The sequence below is a fragment of the Ovis aries genome, chromosome 23 (genome assembly GCF_016772045.2).
Source record: "Ovis aries strain OAR_USU_Benz2616 breed Rambouillet chromosome 23, ARS-UI_Ramb_v3.0, whole genome shotgun sequence".
NCBI classification, from domain to species: Eukaryota; Metazoa; Chordata; class Mammalia; order Artiodactyla; family Bovidae; genus Ovis; species Ovis aries.
The window spans coordinates 2509696-2528596 of record NC_056076.1 but is presented as its reverse complement, the minus strand read 5'-3'; the positions used below and the strand labels follow the sequence as shown (position 1 = coordinate 2528596).

General features: G+C 53.3%; 1 protein-coding gene across 4 annotated transcripts in view; it reads right to left on the bottom strand.

The window, feature by feature from the left end:
• Positions 1–4639: 4639 nt before the first annotated feature.
• Positions 4640–18901, bottom strand: part of MBP (myelin basic protein) — a 104551-nt gene continuing 90289 nt past the window's right edge. For 2 of the 4 annotated variants that reach the window (XM_060405498.1, XM_042239253.1), the window contains 5 exons: positions 15790–15897; positions 14762–14797; positions 14356–14388; positions 10475–10594; positions 4640–5969 (listed from right to left, as the gene is read on the bottom strand). In XM_060405498.1, coding sequence (XP_060261481.1) covers positions 5925–5969; positions 10475–10594; positions 14356–14388; positions 14762–14797; positions 15790–15897 — 342 coding nt within the window. In that variant the 3' untranslated portion in view covers positions 4640–5924. The remainder of the gene's footprint in view (positions 5970–10474; positions 10595–14355; positions 14389–14761; positions 14798–15789; positions 15898–18901) is intronic. The other 2 variants (XM_027960830.2, XM_042239254.1) reach the window with 1 other exon arrangement.

Genomic DNA, 18901 nt, shown 5'->3' with positions numbered 1-18901 from the left:
CTCCAATTTATGTGAATAACATGATCTTAAGAAAATGCATAAGACATGGGGCTTCCCCCGAGGCTCAGTGATAAAGAATCCATCTGCCAACGCAGAAGGTGCAGGAGACACAGGTTGCGTCCCTGGGTCAGGAAGATCCCCTGGAGGAGGGCATGGCAGCCCGCTCCAGTATTCTTGCCTGGAGAATCCTGTGGACAGAGGAAACTGGCGGTCTGCAGTCCACGGAGTCGTAGAGAATCAGACGCAACTGAAGTGGTTGGGCACACATGTGTAGATAAGATACGTATAGCACTGCCTTCTGGTTATTTTTAACAATATTTTACACCTGCCTTTTACCTAATTTTTTCAGATGGTTATTTCAAAGTCAGTACTGTGCCCTCTCTTCCCTGCGCCCCCCCCACCCCGGCGCCAACTGTTGCTAATTTGTTCTTTTCTAAAATCTGTTGCACACAGTGAGGCAAAGATGAAATTACGTAACTGATGCTTCTGGACCACTCTTTCTGCCACCTAATCTCTCTTCATGTAATGTAGGCACTTTGGAGTTTTTGGAAAGGAATTTCAAAAGTGCCTTGGTACACATTTGGAGCCACTCTATCTCTACCTAATACTCCTGAAAAGCAGCGTTTTAAAACCATCTCATTGTTTATAACAGTGGAGGCAAACACCTTGCTGAAGCGAGAGCCCTGCCTCAGCCTCCTGAAGCCTTTCCAGGATGAGGCCCCTAAACCCACCACGTTTGTCCCATCTGAGCTCACCCTCTGTCTCAGCTGACCCCGTTCCCTTCACACCCACTGCCCCTCACTTACTTACATGGAGGGGTGCGGCAGATTTTTGTATGGAGGACTAATAAAATACTTAAAGCGTAAAAAAGTAAAGGGTAAGTGACAGGAACAATAGGTAGTGATCATAAAATATTCTATTTAATCATTTTTATGTGTAGTGCCTCACAGCATGAAGGCTTTTGTGTCAAGATTTATAATCCATTTGGCAAATTTCTAAAATGACAGTGATTCATTCTTGATTCACCACTAAAGGACATGTTTAAAGTTAATTGTTTTTAATTTACAGGAGAGTCCTTTTTTTCAATCTTCAGAATTGTCCCATGGTCTATTTCTGCATTGGATGACATTTATTTAATACAATTTTGTGTTAGGAATGCATAGTTATTCCAGAAGTCACTGTGCTGGCTTTAAGAATAATAAAGTTACTTTTGTATCATCTTAGAACTCCTATATATTTACTTATTTGGGTTTGGGGTGAGTTATAAGCATTTAAAGGTAGGCATTTTCTCTAGGTAACATTTTCAGCATGTGAACAAAATACGATGCTGAATTTGCAATGAATTCAGATCCACGGGGCTCAAACAGTCTGAGGACATCTTGCTTGCCACCCTTGAGGGTATTTTCCACTTTTTCCCTTATTTGTAAGGTAGTTGAAGATAATTGAAAATCAATCATAATATCAACTTATTTATTCACGTAGACATGTAGGACATTGGGTTTTCCCAGAAATACCAATGGAGTTAGTTGATATTACAGCATCTGGTCCCTTTTAAAGATGCATCTCCAAACTTTCAGAAATTCATAGTTTATAGTCATTGTCCTGTTAAAGTAGAGAATTGAAGATAACATTTTTCTTTGCTCACCTTACTCCTAGAACAGAGTGGGCACTTCATGCAATTTTTCTGACTGAAATAGCTAAGTGGTTTTTATTTTCTCCCAGGCTTTGCTCAGAGGGAATGGTAAGGAATCTGCTATTCCTCCTTGTCTGTAGGAGGAATATTGTTCTTTCGGTGTTTAAAGTACGGCGGGTGGGAGAGGGGGTTGTTCTCTAGAAATTACCAGATTATGGCTCATCTGCTGCCTCTACCATGGATTGCCTCAGCTACTTAAAACGGCCCAGCTGAGTTTTCCCAGAATGTTCGGCTTTCTGATGATGTAAGATTGCTGATACTTAAACACAGGTAAGGGCGCGAGTTTACGATGCATTTTGTGCACGGGCAGAGCTGAAAAGCACGAGAGTTGGACTGTAAAGAAGAATGAGCATCTTAGAAGTGATGCTTTAAAATTGTGGTGCTGGAGAAGAGAGTCCCTTGGACATCAAGGAGATCAGACCAATCAATCTTCAAGGAAATCAACCTTGAGTATTCATTGGAAGGACTGATGCTGAAGCTCCAGTACTTTGGCCACCTGATGCCAAGAGCCGAATCATTGGGAAAGACCCCAATGCTGGGAAAGATTGAGGGCAGAAGGAGAAGGGGACGACAGAGGTTGAGATCGTTGGATGGCATCACTGACTCAATGGACATGAGTTTGAGCAAACTCTGGGAGATGGTGAAGGACAGGGAAGCCTGGCGTGCTGCAGCCCATGGGGTCGCAAAGATTTGGACATGACTTGGCAGCTAAACCACCACCATATGAATAGAAGTATCTTTTACAAATGCCAATGATTAATTTATTCTGCATCATCCATAATGTTATTTCTATCACTGAGGAGATCTTATTGTCATGATGGACAGGGAGTCCTGGCGTGCTGCGATTCATGGGGTCGCAAAGAGTCGGACATGACTGAGTGACTGAACTGAACTGAACTTTAAAGGAGCCTCTCAGATGGCTAAGTGGTAAAGAATCTGCCTGAAAAACAAGAGAGATGAGTTCAGTTCCTGGGCCAGAAAGATCCCCTCGAGAAGGAAATAGCAACCCACTGCAGTATTCTTGCCTGGGAATCCTATGGACAGAGGAGCCTGATGGGCTACAGTCCATGGGGTCTCAGAGAGTCAGACACGACTAAGCGACTTAAACAAGTACTGTGAAAGTGTTAAATCCCTTTAGTCTCTAAGGAAAAATGGAGAAACGGTAGTTTCTATGCCCACACCCACGGCCCCACACTCTCCTTTCTGCCAATATACAGATATTTCCCTGATTTCTAAATCCTGACTCAAGCAAAAGAGATGGTTCTATGACACTATTTTAGCATCAGAACAAAGTAATTGTAGGTTACCCTGGTAACCAGCTTCAGGGGAAAAAAATCTTATAAATTAGCACAAAATAGCTCTTCTTAGAGTGCCCTCAGCCGGCTCCTCCGTCATCCTGGAGAAGGATGGACAGCAGCTGGCCGACTTCCCCAAGATACTCCTCACCACGCACTTTTTCTAGGCTCAGTTTGAATTATCTTTCTCAAGTTTAGTAATCTGAACTCTTGATGCTTTCTGTGCAAACTCTTTGAAGCAGTTTCAAACTTTTAGCACAGTTGCAAGAGTAGAACAAAGAAGTCCTCCTAGACTCTTCCCCAGAGATGGCTTTCCAGCGTTGCCCGAAGTCCATGCGGCTGACCCACTGCAGGCTTGCGCCTGGCACCCAGCCCTCCTGCGTGGCTGCCACCTCACCCTGGAGCAGCACCTCGTTCTCCTCAGCATTGCCGTTCAATTAAACTCTTGCCAACTGGGGGTGTCTAGGAAACCTTTGTCACTGCAGGAGAAACACATCCCTGCTGTGGGCTGCCTGGTGCCCCAGATCCATTTGCTGGGGTGTTTACTCCTGACGTGATGGCACTTCCAGGAGCTAAGTACGGCTTAAACGCAGCCACGAGGGTGAGGCTGGAGCCCTGACAAGGGAGGAGAGACACCACGGTGTGTCGTGTGCCCCGGAGAGCAGGCAGTGTGTGCAGGCCAAGGAGAGGGGCCTCCCCAGAAACTCCCTGCTGGCGCCTTGGCTGTGAGCGTCCAGGCTCCAGAGTCCGAGAACATAAAACGTGCATTGTTTCAGGCCTTCAGTCCTGCTGCCGTATTACGACAGCCCCAACTTAACACAGCACCAAGGGCTCCTGGAAGGCTTGGCGTTCTCATTTTCAGAGGCTTCCCCTCCCCCCGCTCCTGCCCATTTCAGTGTTTTTCTCAGGCCCATTTTCTCTCCTCACAAACCCCAAACCCAGCTCACAGCCCACACCTGGTTTATAAAGCCAGCCCGCTAGATGGAGCCGACATCCTCGCCGCTAACCTCTGACCCGCTCCTGACCTCTGACCTGGCCTGCTGTCCCAGGGCTTGGTGCTGGGGCCCCTTGACCATCCTCTGCCCGGGTGGCGGGGCAGGGGAGCAGACAGGAACCCACAGACGGTTCTCGGTCTGGACCACGTGGTGCAGAGGCGGCTGGGCGGATCGACGGGGTATCTGAGAAAGCGTGATCACCGTGCTGTTCTGTTCTGGTGGGAAGAGGCTTTCTTCATCAGATAGACCCTCCTGGCACCTCTGGACTCAGTGGGACGGTCCGCAGGTGAGCACGCAGAGATGGAGGTGTGTGTGGCTGGGGGTCTAGCACACCCCCCACTCACAGCTCCACCTGGAAACGAACTTTCCTGCAGCTTTGTGGTGATGCAGACCTCTTGGGCTTCCCAGTGGCTACAGGAAAAACCTGCCTGCCAATGCAGGAGGCCTAAGAGACACAGGTTCAATCCCTGGGTCAGGAAGATCCCCTGAAAAAGGAAATGACAACCCACTCCAGCATTCTTTCCTGGAGAATCCCGTGGACAGAGGAGCCTGGTGGGTCCATAGGGTCGCAAAGAGTCGGGCACGACTGAAGTGACTTAGCACACACACTCACGTTCTGCAGACCAGAATAAGTCACAGAAAACAAGCCATGCAGATATCATTAAAAGTGTATTACTTTATTTCAATACTCAAGAACAATGCATACTTTCCTTGAGACCTGTGGTCACAGCTCTCATTGTTGGGTGTGGCCACGAATGGAGGTCACTCAGTCACAACCAGCTCAGAGACGCAGTGTGTGTGTCAAGCAATTTGGAGATTTTGTTTCTGAAAAATTTTTTTTTCTTATCCTCTCATCATTGAGGCTACGTATTAATAGACATTATAGTAAACCCACGCGAAATATTCAGAATTAGAAGGGGATTAAAGAGCCACGTTTGGGCGTTACATTGACTATTCCTCATTTTCATCCTAAGGGGGGTTGTGACGCCAGTGTGGGGACTTCGTGGGGGTCTGGTGGGAGAGAGGCTGAAATCAAAAGGTGGGAATCAGTAGGTTATGGGGGAAGCACGGGAGATATCAGCTGGGGTTAGAAAAGAGTGGGATAGAGGACCCCTCCCCATCCTCACTGGGGCCTGCACCCAGCCCGGCAGCGATTCGGGAAAAGCCAGTGTGCTGGTCAGCGGGTTTCTGGGAGGAAGCGGGTGGGCTGGTTATCTCTCCCCAAGGGTTAGTGTTCGCTGTGCGCACCGCCGTGCCGAGCATGCCACCTGTCACCTTCGCGCCCGCGGTGGCCGCGGCCACCGCGAGGCTCCCGGAACGTCCTGCCACCGCTCTGAGCTGCGCCGCCTCCGCCCTCCGGCCGGGCTCCGTAGGAAGCAGGTTGTGGGGGCGCCGCTGCGGGACCCCCGAGGCCCGGCCGAGTTCGCCCCCCCCGTCCCTTCTCCGCACGCGCCAATCCGGCTCCTCCGGGGTGTGAGCCGTGGCCACCACACGGGACACTCCCAGCTGCCCGCCCGCCTGCCACGTACCAAAGCTCCCGCCGCGAAGCCGCTCCACTGTGATCAGTTAGGAAAGGAAGTGCTTTAAGAGGTGAGAGGAGGCGGGAAAGAAACCAAAGGAAGCTCAGAGCCAAGGTCGGTCTCCACATCCTGCGTGGGGGCCCGGCGCCAGGGTCCCCAGGGCTGCTCCCACGGCCGTCCCAGGGCAGAGGGTGGGCGTGGAGGGTCGCCCACCCTGGACCCTCGGGGACCTCGCTGATCTCCAAGGGTGAGCTGACAGCTGCACCGTCTTCTCCATTGAGCCACTGGCCAGGAGCCCGCAGGACGTGCGTATGGGCAGGGTTGGGGGGGCGCCGGCTGCACTAGGGAATTTAGACAATGGTTAGTGTCGAGGCGGTTGTATTAAGAAGCTGGGGACGGGGTTCGGGAGGGGAGCTGGGCTTCAGCGTCTTGCCATCGGGGACCCGGAACGGCTGTCTCGTCCTCCCTGAGAAAAAGAAACAGAGAGTTAGTTGGGAGAGCCAGGGCCCTGTGGTCACCAGGGGCAGGGCCTCGCCCCTCGGGGCTTGTCTCTAGGGATGAAGCTGCGTGGGGCTGGCCTCTAACCCCGTGTCTCACAGCATCCTCTATCCCATTGCACATGCAAGTACCACTGGGCAAACAGGACAGGGCGCGTGGGCGCTGCGTCTGAGAACCATGCGCTTCTGGGGGTGAAAACTCCACTGACACATTGAATGTCTCAGAGGAGGGCTTGTTTTCTCCTAACATTCCCCCCTCAAGAGACGGGAGGCCCAATGCCCCTCACCATCCCAGCTCAGCAGGAAGTAGCCAGAAAGACCCCGACGCCCCTATTCCCAAAGAATTTGGCCTCCCATCTAAAAGGAGTCCAGATGGCGGTGGCTGAAAGACAAGGAAGGGAAAAGCCCGTAAAAATGGAACAAAGGAAGGTCTGAGGACTGGAGTGAGGACCTCAGGCGAAACAAACAGCACTCCTGGCTGGCCCAGTTTACACAGGGCAGGCCCGGGCGGAGGGAAAGACATAGAAAAAGAGGAGCCACAGGGCCAGCGGTCTCTCTCCAGCGTGCGCGCGCTCTCTCTCTCTCCTCTTCGCGAGGATGTATTTTCCTTTACTTTCTAAATAAAACTGAGCTGTAATACGGCACTGTAACACTCTCTGAGAGCTATGATGCGCTGAAGGCTTTAATGTCCGTTGCTGCAAATCTTTGTTGTGAGGAGACAGAACCGAGGAAATTACACACTCCCCTGACATTTAAACTAGAGATTCCCAGGGACTGCAGGAAGTGGTCCATGAACGATGCCTGGGATGGGCTCATCTGCGTGAGGCTGGGATGCTGAGAGCACAGCCCTACTCGGTTCACCGGGGAGCGACCTCCACCCCACCTTCGAGCCCTCTCCTGCATCACCAAGGAAACCAGCCTCCCAGATGAGCCATCCACAGACTCTGACCTCAGGGTCTTAAAAAAACAAGAGTTGCCATGTTTTCTGGACAAATACGGTTTGCAGAAGAGCTGGCAATGGTGGAAGTGGAGAGAGCGAGTGGGAATGACGGAGACAAGGGAGCTTGTCCGGGCATTGGCTCGAGAAGGCAACTGTCACCCTAGGTGCCACTTAGGTGAACTTGGAGGAAGGTGCTTTTTTTTTTTTTGCATTTGAATTCTTATTCAAATTTTAGTCTCTTTTTGGATTTCCCTTTTCTCGTAGGTTATGAATGAAAACTTGATCTCTCAAAGATCCCCTTGAGACTGTGAGCCCCCGGAAAGAAAGATGAACATGAAATACGCTATTGATCTGATGACAGACGGGCCTCGTCCACGTCTTGTGTCCCCCACGTGACCCCGAGATTAGGCAATGGAAACACAAGGCCCCAGGTCTTATAGCTAACTCGGTCAAAAGAAAGATGATGGCTCTGATTTCTTGCAATTTTGCTTTCCCCCAAAACATTCCTCCATTGCTGATTCACTGGACGCATTTTATTTTCACGTGTGGGGAAGTCTGTGGAATTCTAGCCTCGGGAGATGTCAGGCATCATTCAGAGATAACTCCCCTTGCAGGAAAGGGGCTTTGTTCCCCAGCCTCGGGGCCAAGCCCTTCAGCAGGGACCTGGGTCTTGTCCCAGGTGAGTCTGGCTGGGCTTTGGGTGCTTGGTCCTCAGAGCTGCTCCTGGAGTAGCCCTGAGCAAGGCAGCACTGGCCCCCCCTTGTCCTGAATTTCAGAGAGATTAACCTTAGGGCCTCCTGGAAAGTGCGAGTCAGTCGTCCACAAGAGCAGACCGCTGCCCCATCTGATCAAGCACATGCACGCTGAGACGGGCTTAGTCCCCCTCCTACTCTATTTGCCAAACACCTTACCTGAGACACCACTGAACACCCTAAGGGCAACTTTTGAATAAGAGATGGCATATTTATGGCTTTTCTTTTCGATTACTGTGCCTACAATTTATTATCTACTGTGATCTAAACCTCTGACATCTGTTTCATCTTGTGAACAAGCAAGCCAGCCTAGGTGGGTGGATGTTCTTAGCATCCCTGTTTGCTAGTTGAAGGAGCTGAAGCTCCTCAGAGAGGTTGAGTCACTTCCCCAAAGTCAGCCAGCAGAGGTGAGCTGGTGTTAGAAACTCTGATGAGGATGGACATCGTCCCAACTGCAGACATCTGGGTTTTGCCCTTGGTCGCTCTGGTCCAGAAGTCTTGGGGAATCAGAAATGGTCTGGACACTGCAGGTGACCTGATGGAAACACCGCAGCTCTGGGTTTAGACCCAGAGCCCCGCCAGGACATGCGTCATCGCCGTCTCATTTCAGAATCAAGACACGTATATCGTAAGGCTCTCTGTTTCTTGGACATTTGGGATAGTATTTATCTCCTTATCAGATTTGCCTCAGGATCAATATTTTGAAGACTGAGTCCTGCCCACATTGAGTCTGACACCAGCCAACTTAGCAGTGGGTCACTCACCGCTCACTTCATGTATTTAAATGTCTTGCTGAAGAGACTGAGTCTCCTCAAAGCTGAGTCCTGCTTCTCGTCACCTTCAGAGTCCAGCACCTTTCAGGGCCTAGGTCGCTGTGTCTGTCGCGGCCGTCTGTGTACCCCGACCGCTGGACGTGCCACACACACACGGGACTTGATGCAGAATTAGTTAGGTGACCAACCTACGAGTCTTTGTGTTCCCGACCAAACCATTTCACCGTAAGTTGTAAAATCGCGACGTTTCAACGAGCTCAGCAGGAAGCACTCTTCTGCAGGTCAGAGGTGAGTGGGGTTGAGGAGCCATCACGCTTTGCTGGTGGGGCCTGAGCCCGTGGACGGGGCGCGTGGGGCTGTTGGTCTCCTGGTGGCATAGCCTCGCCACAGACCACAGGACCTTCTCAGGTGAAATCACGCTGTGACCTGCAGTAAGCCAGCGGGTGAGCCTCGGGAGGCACTCCTGGTCTCATCCAAGACCACGGACACCTGGGACAGGAGTCCATGGAAACACAGGTCTCCCCCGGGGGGCCACTGGCCCGGGGCACGGGTGGAAGAAGCTGCCGCGTGGGGTGAGAGCACGGCAGCGACGCCGGCACCGCGATGCCCGAGGGTGCAGGGCGGTCCTGCGGCCCTGAGGGCACTGTGAGTGCCACGTCCTCACGCGGCCGCTCCTCCTTTAGCACACGGACTGTGTCTTTCCTTGCTGGTGTCTGTCTTCCTCATGACACGTCTTCCAGCTGGAAGGGGAGTTGACCGGACCCTTGTAAGAGTCAGGACTGCAGTTGTAGCTGGACATCAGCAGGGAAGTCATGGCCTCATTTGGGTCAAGAGTCAGTGAAACTAGTGGCTGGGCTGATGCTCTAATGAGAAAACCAGTGGGATTGGGATTTGGTGACGTTTGTTCCTTCCTGCCAGGCCGCCGTGCAAATGTGGTTCCATTATCAGGGATGAAAGGCCCCCCAGGAGCCTCGAATCTTTGTGGAAATGGCCTCAACTGCTCGAGAGGCTTGCTGTGGCTCCACAGGCTCATCTCAGCTCCCGAGCCCCTCCAGCTCTAAGCCTGCTGCTCCTTTCCACCTTCTCGAGGACTGTCTGGGCATTTGGGCCCTGCCCACTGGGGCAGCCGTGTCTACTCTGTCTGAGGAGACTAGAGCCTGGACCAGCCCTTGGGCGTCCTGGCTCCAGGGCCTCTGTCTCCAGGGTGTTCCATCTCCTCCCAGGTGAGCTTGGCCGCTGGACCTGGGACACCATCCCTCTCACCTCAGGACAGCTCTGCCTGCTTGTAGCTGTGGGAGGAAGGAGTCTGAGGGGCCTGGGGTGAGGGGTTACTGCCTGGGGTCTGCCCCTCCCGAGTCCAGAGCCTTCCCTTCCGTCCTCCGTCTGCTCAGGCCTGGGGACTCTGTGCCTTGTCCCCATCAGCCCCTCCTGAGATCTCAGGTTTCTGAGCAGGGCTGACGTGTCACTGTGATCCGGCTGTTTTGAGGGGGTCTGGGCAGGGAGCTGGGCAGACAGCACGGTAGCCCTCCTGTCAGAGCAGCTCCCCACACATCCCCCCGACTCACAGAGGAGAGACGAAGCCTCAGGGAGGCCGGGGGACCTGACGTGTAGCTCCAGTGTGAATCAGCAGGACAGATGCCTGAGGCTCCCAGGGTCTGTTGCCATCCAGCCATCTTCCCTCCCGTCACCCTCAGGGCCCAAAGTGCTGCTGCCCCGGCCAGGGAGCCACCTGACCTTCCAGATGGGTTGGTGCCCTCCAGGCCCCTGAGCCTCTCGGGGTCCAGCACGACCCCTCTTGTCCTCAAGCTCCCGAGGAACCCTGGCCTAGCACCTGGTAGAGCACCTGCTCAGGTGAGCTCTGCAGAAACGGCCACCTGGCAGGGCTGGGATGCGCAGGAGCAACTCCTGAGAAGCGGCAGGTGGAGGGGCTGGAGACTGGCATCCCCAGGCCGTCCCAGACTCATCCCCGGACCCCTCCCAGCGCCTCCCATGTGGAGAAGGTACATTACCAGCTTGAAGATTCTGGAAAGCGTGCCCTGGGCGTCATGCCCCTTGAGTCCCTTGTGAGCCGATTTGTAGTCAGATGCTCTGCCTCCATAGCCGAATCCTGGCTTCTGGCCCTCAGCCCCCTGCAAGAGAGGGTGAGGCTCGCGGTCTGTGCCCACGGCCCGTGGCCCTGCCCCGGTCCACATCCATCCGGCCTCAGCGGCCGCTCGGCGACACACTGGGCACCCGGTGCCTCCGGCGGGGGGTGGGACCGTCCCTGCGGCAGCGTCTGCCCTTCTCCTGGCCGAGCGGGTCCCAGGGTGGATCAGCCAGAGTCACATACACTCTCCAGAGTCTTCATCTGCACGCACTGGGGGGAGGGGCGCTGGGACTGTGCTGGAGAAGGGTGGGCGAGGCCACGCCCCTGACAGGACCCCAAGAGACAACGCCCGGCCCCAGGGTTGTTCTGGCCCTTGGCACAGACCCTTCATGCCAGCTCCCCCGGGGCTCAGCAGCCTTCACACTTGGGGAATTGGGGGCTCATCCATTTTTAAAGGGCAAAGACACAATGCCCAGCTCTCCAGCTAGGAGAGGCCTCTTGCAGGCCAGAACCAGCTCCCCTGGCTGCGCCGTGGGTGCCCTGAGTGTGGATGGACCAGGATTCTTCCAGGGGCTCAGGGCTGCGGGCTGGTGACCACAGAGGGAGAGGGGTGGGATGGGAAGCCATGTTCCCCAGCTGTGCACCTGGGCACCGTCCCAGGGCTGGCAACCGGGGTGGGTCTCAGCAACCCCACTCCCTGGCTGTGTGACTTCGGGCAACTGTCGGAAGCTCTCTGAGCTTCAGTTTCCTCTTCTGTAACAGGGAGATGAGATGATGGACGACCTGCTCTGAGACTGGAGCCTGTGGCTCTGAACTCTCAAGCTTGCAGAGGGGGCTCCTCAGGCAGCCCGCACCTCCGCCTCCAGCTTCTCTGGGGGGGACCCCTCTCACTTCGGGGAAGATGGAGAAAGCTAGCCTCCTGCAGGTAGCAACGACACACAGTTACTGCAATGTAAAGGCGTGTGTCTCTGGGGCCAGTTTGCACTCGTATAAGCTCTAGTTTCAAAGGGACCCTGCACTGTGAGCGCGGGAAGGAAGGGGGACTCTGGGGCTCAGATGTTAGCGCCTTGGGGTGCACGTCCCTCACTCAGATCTCATGCAACAGACAGGCTCTGGGATCTCACTTTACATTTTGCCAACAAGAAGCGGGACTATCTCTGCCTGGGCCTCTCCTGAGAATTCTACAAATGAAGTAAAACCATCTCTGATCGAGCTCTAGAGCCCTTGGCCCTCAGCCTGTGGTTGTTTTCAGTTTCAGGAGGGTGTTGTGGGGCTGGAGGGAGCTTGGGAAGCAGCCCTTGGCCTCAGCCTGTGGTCCTTTTCAGTTTCAGGAGGCTGCTGTGGGGCTGGAGGGAGCTCGGGAAGCATAGAGTCCATCCCTCTGGTTCAGAAGTGCTGGAGGTGGGCTCCAGGAGCTTCAAGGATCTTGCAGGCCAGCTCTCTCGTGTTTGGACTGAAGCTGGGCCAGGGCCACCTGTCTAGGCCCCCACCCTCCCCCCGCCCCGCCCCAGCGCTACTTCTGTGGGTTCCTTTGCTTTCAGCCAGAAACAGATGCTGGGAAAATGCTGGCCACTCAGAATGAGGCAACCACTTTCACGTGAAAATCTGGTCTCAAGGGGTGTCGAGTGTGCGAATCTTGGGCACTACACACGAGGGGCGCCCACTGCTGCCCTCGCACCCACAGTTTCCAGGGACACACCCCCTTGGTCAGGGTCTCAGGGCCAAGGACAGTTAAAGAGAGCTGTGCCGAAGGATAGACCAGCATGGGAAAAAGCCGCACTGTCCCACGCGAGCCTGTCATGCTCTAACTCTGTTGATTTTCTCCAGAATAAAGTGCTTCTGAGAATAAAATTCAAGGATTGGTTTTCAGATTGATAATCTGCTTAATTTTCTCCTTTCAAATTTTTGGTCACTTGTATCTTTGGACAACCTAGAATTTGCCAGAAAAACATACAACATAGTTAGAAAACTCGTGAAATTTTCAGGATCTCCAAACGAAGACAGTCATGCGGTTCTCGGAAACCAACAGACCGACTCACGGAACACAGAGCAGAATTTTGCTTTGGAAAAAAGAGAAAATTAACGGGTTAGTGGGAACAAAAATGGAGACATGGAGAGGCATGCAAAGCCATTCTATTAGCTGCCGGGTTGGAGGGGCCTTAACCGACAGGGAAGAAAGAAGGTCTCCTCCCCCATCACTCCCGGTCATCAGCGGCTCTGCCCTGGTCCACCACGCCTAGAAAGCTACGAGGCAGGTCGAGTAGTTACTGAAGGAAGATTTCTGGGTCAGAAATGGATTTCATTCCTCAGTGTCACCTTTTTCTCCTGCTGGCACAAGAAGTCTCTCATTAATTGTCTGTGGCTGCTGGCCCGAGTCAGTTCTCTACGTCATCGGCACTCTTTGCAAATTCATCAGATCGGAAATAGGCTCACGTGTATCTGTATGAATGTCCCAGCAACCTCTCAGTTCACACTGCAGTCATCATGTGTTGGAACGGTTCCCGGAAGCTTCCTCTGCCTTTTCTCTGAGGGCGGACGCCTCCCTCCCTCCTTCCTTCTTTTTAAAAATGTATTTACTTTCTGTTGACGGGTAATTGCTTTACCGAATTGTGCGGTACTTCTCCAGTACTGCAGTCCCTCCTCCCCCCTTCCCCTCCCTCCTCCCCCCTTCCCCTTCCTTCCTTCCTTCCTTCTTCTTCCCTCTTCCCTTTCTTCTTTCTTTCTCTCTAAATTCATGCATTCATTTCTGTGTTGCCTACTAACCGTGCATCACTGAGATGCAGGCTCTGTGGGAGAGACATCTTGTGTCTCCAAGGACACTGGAGAATGTGTTTCTGTCTCCAAGACAGACACAGTTCCCAGCCTAGAGGTTAGTGGGCCTCTTTTTATTCTGGAAATCTGATCAAGTAAAAACTGTATCTAATATTTACTGGTAAATACTGCTGTTTGGTTCCTTAGTTGTGTCCAACTCTCTGAGACCCCTTGGATGGGAGCCCACCAGGCTCCTCTGTCCATGGGGTTCTCCAAGCAAGAATACTGGAGGGGGTTGCCACGCCCTCCCCCAGGGGATCTTCCTGAGACCCAGGGATCCAACCTGAGTGGTAAAGAACCTGCACTGGGAGGCAGGTTCTTTACCACTGAGCCACCAGGGAAGCCTTTACTAGAAGGTAATTTGGTTAAAATACAGATCAGCATTAGAAGTTGGTGTAGACACCAAATTTTACTAGAAGCTGAACAAGTGAGCCCTTTAAAATTTTCATGGACATTTTGTTCTCAGAAATTCCTAAAAAGGTTTTTCTGGATGGCTTGGTATCTAAGCTTTAGTTATGACTAAATCACAACCCAAACCAAAATCTTTTGGATCACTTAGGTTGTTATAAACTGAGCAACTGAACTCAGCAGCCTTTTGTCTTGTCAGCAGAATCATTGTTTCTCAACAGAATGTCAACACCCGGCAGGGTGGGGTTAGCTACTTGGACAGGTGCGCAGGCAGCCTGCAGGGACTGGACTTTCTCATCCACCGTTTTGGAAGGAAGTCAGGAACTTTCTCAAAGACGGGGGTCCTCCTTTCCTGGGGAGAGTCCAGCAGAGTCTCCTAGGAGCCCCTCGGTGCGTGGGCCCCGGGGCGAGGGAACAGGAGCGCTGGCGGAGCTAGAAGGAAGGGCCTGCTGTGGGGGGAAGCAGCTGGGGCAAAAGCGGGAGGATGGAAGGAACGTGGACGCGGGAGCCTCCGAGAGGGAGGGGACGGGGGAGGGGAGGGGAGGACGGGGGAGGGGAGGGGAGGGCGGGGCGCTCGGCACCTACCCAGCTAAATCTGCTGAGGGACAGTCCTCGCCCCTGCGTGAGGAAGAGAAAGAGAAAGTGACACAGGGGTCAGTGCAGGCCCGGCGCTCTTTCTCACAGCAGGAGGCACGGTCAGAGCAGCGCTGAGCTGAGGCAGGAAACCGGTTTTATCAGACAGCGCATCCCTGCGCGTGGCCGCGGCCGCCCGGAGCCGCCCAGGAGGACTTCCGATCCAGGCAGGGCGGGGACTGGAGTGCTATCTGCCTGGGGCAAGCGTTTCTCAGCCCATTCTAGTTCTGCGTGGGCTCCACGTGGCAGAACATTTTGGGGAGAAATGAGGGAGCCCAGAGCCCAGCCCGCCGTCTGGCCCATTTAGGGGCTCCGGGAGGGTGAAGCGATGGCGGCTCGGTGCCTGCAGAGCGCTTACCTTTCCTTGCGATGGAGGAGGTGTGCGAGGTGTCACCTGCAAAGACACAGGAGAACGCGGAGCTGGGGCGTGGTCCCTCCTTCACCGCCGCCCTGACCGCCTCGACAGGGCCTCCTGTGGCCACCTGTCACCCCTGTGTTCCCCCGGCTCGTTTCCAGTTCCCAGCTAGAGGGAGCTGCTTGCTGGGAGGGTCTGGCACCAACGGTGTAAGAAGCCACCCATCGGTCTCTGCCTAGCGACCCTGTTCTGTGTCCTGTTCTGGGACACCAGGTGAGGGAGAAACATAGGATTTGAGGATCTGAAAGCACCCAGTGGCACCCGGATCGTCCAGAACACTCGGAAAGTGTTTGGGAGGATGTGAACAGGCCCAGGGCCCTGCACTCAGCGAGGAGAGCCCTTGTGGCTGGCGCTCCAGGGACAGTCCCTGTCACATGCTGATGGAGAGGGCGAGCGTCACAGAGACCCTCCCTGGGGTCGGCAGTCACGGGCCCCAGGTACTAGGAGCCTCGAAAGGAAAGCCCTCAGGTGTGTGGTCCCTAAAGCCCTCATCGTCATGAAAAAGGAGGTCTATAAATAGAGCCTGTGCTTTTGCTTTTGTTTTTAAGACTTTATTTTTTTTAGAGCCAGTTCTAGGTTTCTAGAAAAATTGCACAGTAACTGCAGAGCATTGTCATTACCTACTGTCCTCTGCACAGCCCACCCCCTGGCTTCTGTGTGGTCCATTTGTTACAACTGGTGAGCCAGTTGACCACCCTCCTGAGGGTTATAGCTGTGTCCCATGGGGATATTCTCAGACCCCCCCTCCCATAGATTAGAGCTGTCACCTGGGGATGTGCTCAGACCCCTTGTGGATCAGAGCTTAGAGTCCCCCGGGGATATACTCAGATCTCCACCCCCTGGATTAGAGCTGTGTCACCTGGGGACACACAAGCTCTCCTGGGCAGGGGCATGGCCGGGCACCTCTCACCCATCCCTCCCCCACCCCCGCCCTGCACCCCTCCACTCCCCAGCCCCACGCCGACACTCACGATGTTCTTGAAGAAGTGCACTACGGGGTTTTCGTCTTGGGGCCGGCCGTGCTGCGCCTTCTGGGGCAGGGAGCCATAGTGGGTGGTTCTGGCCGCGTGGTGTCCATCCTGAGAGACAGGGGGAGACGTCTGGAAGGTCAGAGGAGATCTTCACGGGGACCTCCTGAAAGCCACCGGGACAGTGAGCCGCAGCCTCGCGAACGCCCCCTCCATCCCCAGCTCGGGGCGCGGTTCAGAAGGACGCTTCTTGCTCACAAGATGCTGTTGTCACCAAGCCTAGAGCATGCTTCTCGGGAGTTCAGCGCGTGTAATGGGCGCAGTGTCGCTGCTGGGGTTCGCACTCCTGTCTGGATTGGCACCGGGGTCTCTGGCACTAGTTACAGGGGCATGTTCCCACACGCGTCTCCGTCAGTGTCTGATTCTTCACATCGTCCTCCCACCCCATCCACCAGGTCGGAAGCCCTGCAGTCATCCTGGCCTCTCTCTCTGCTCTATTTCCCCCTTCGGGTCCGTTCACAACCCTTATAGGTTTTTCTTTAAAATAGTCCCTGCGTTTGTCTCAGCCCCACGTTGACAGCAAAGCCGAGACTGGGGCAGCCCTGCCAGGGCCCCTCCCTTTCCCACCCCTTCCCGCCAAGATTCATTTGCAAAGAGAGGATTCCCTGCGCCTCCTGTCCACCCCCCTCTCCCCACCCCCCACAGCCACCCACTGAGTCTGCTCACAAACTGGACCCCTTCTCTGCAGCCTGGGGAGCGGGAGGAGCAGCTAAGAGCTTACACCACACAGCACGCCCAGGCGTTCTCCACTTTCTGAGAACTTGTCTTGGCTTTGAGTGGTCCAGTCCCTCTCTGTCTTTTGAACGAGGTGTCCATGGGCCCTCCAGTCCTCCTTCTGTGACTCTGCGCCCTGCTCGCCCCTCAGGTTCTAAGTCCTTCCTTCTGTGGGTCCTGCGGGGGCCCAGGCTCCCTGCTTCCCCTGCCTCTCCCCACTGTGCCCAGACCCCACCTCCCCGAGCCCCGGCCATGCGTCCTGCAGGTTGCAGTTCTCGGCTTCCCTTGGGCAGGCTCAGCAAGTGACCTGTTTCCTGTGCAGCTCAGTCACAGCCTCCCTCGGAGGATGGAGCCAGGCCTGGGGGTCACGTGCTGAGTCTCCCTCCCCGCATGGGGCCGGGAACTTCACAGTGTTCGGGTTCCCTGTGCAGGAAACCCAGGGATTTGTGTTATTCCAGGTGGTGCTCGTAGTAAAGAACCTGCCTGCCAGTGCAGAAGATGTAAGGGACTCACGTTTGATCCCTGGATCGGGAAGTTCCCCTGGAGAAGGAAATGGCAACCCTCTCCAGTATCCTTGCATGGAGAATCCCATGGACAGAGGAGCCTGACAGGCTACATACAGTCAGTCCATGGGGTCGCAAAGAGCTGGACATGACTGAGCAACTCAGCACTCAAGCGCGTGGGCATGATGGCGTGGGTGGAGGCCGATGCAGTGGACTTTTGAGTTGAAGCCGGTGGCCCGGGGGCGAGCTGCAGCGTTGCAGGAACTGCTGAGACACCCCGCCCTCCTGGCGCTAACGCATCCTCTCTGTGGGTGCCGCCAGAAGGCACATAATCTGCTTCTCCCTGGGTTGTGTTGTCTGCCACCCAGGGCCAATCAGACTCCGTCACCGCTGGTCAGCCCTACACATTCTTCTCCAGTGAAGGAAAATGTGAAGCCAAGAACTAAGAAAGGAAACAGATGGTCTAGGAAACTGTTTAAGTTACTTGTACATAGGCGCTGAGTCCCTCAGTCTTGTCGGACTCTTTGTGACCCCATGGACTGTAGCCCGCCAGGCCCCTCTGTCCATGAGATTCTCCAGGCAAGAACACTGGAGTGGGTTGCATGTCCTCCTCCAGGGCATCTTCCTTAAGTTACCCACTTCAAGAAAAATGTCTTTTGTGTTTAGACAGAACAATATCTTTGTGTCTAAATATTCAATGTATCTGGCAAGTGAAGTTATTTGTTGAATAGCACCTTAATGGCCCCAAATGATGAACACAGCTCAGAGTTTTGCACTACTAACGCTTATTTTGGGGTAAGAAATGGCAGTCCACTCCAGTATTCTTGCCTGGAGAATTCCATGGACAGAGGAGCCTGGTGGGCTTTAGTCCATGCTGTTGCAGAGAGTTGGGCATGATTGAGCTAATGAATGCATGCTTACTTTGGTGTTTATACACCATTTTTCTGCAGGATGTGTTGGAATTTTCATCACAGAAACATTGTGTACTTCGATTGGCCCATTCTGTGATTAAACTAAGAAAGTTTCTTAAGCTTTATGAAAAGGTTTTAAATAAATGTTCAGTAGTATCATGCAGATCTGATATTGTTAAACTTGTTTATGCTGTGATGTAGTTAATGAAGTGTTATGTGGACAATAACAATGTTTCACGCCCGAACCACACACACCAGCTTCTAATGCTAAAAGAAACAAGAGTGTCTGTTTTGGTGATTTTTATAATGAGTACATAGGAGAAGAAAACCTCCAGGGCATGAGGGTAGTCAATAAGTTTACAGATCTGTCACTGAAAGCGTGATCCATAAAAGAAACAAAACTGATAAATTGGACCTGATCAATATTTACAACTTTTGCAAAGGTCACTTTTAAGAGAATGAAAAGAAGCTACAGACTGAGAAAATATTTGCAATCACATATATGATGTGAGACTTGAAACCACAATATGTAAAGAACTCTAAAAAAAATCAATGGTAAAAAACCCAAACAACCAGGTTTAAAAATTGGACAAAATGAGCGATTAAACACTTCATTGCAAAGGATGAGCAGCAGGCAAGCAAGCACATGAAGAGATGCCCAAGATCATTAGCCATTAGTGAGATGTAAATCAAAGCCACCCAGAGACACCACTACCCCCTTATTAGAATGGCTGAAGTAAAGAATACCGACAATACTAGGTGTTGGCGAGGATGTTGGCAACTGGACCTCACATGCATTGCTGGTGGGAATGCAAAATGGTACCCTCACTCTGTAACACAATTTGAGTCTCTTATAGAGCTAGCCATGCACTTACCATATGACTCAGCGATCCTACTTCCTGCTTTGAATGAGAAAAGAAAAATTAC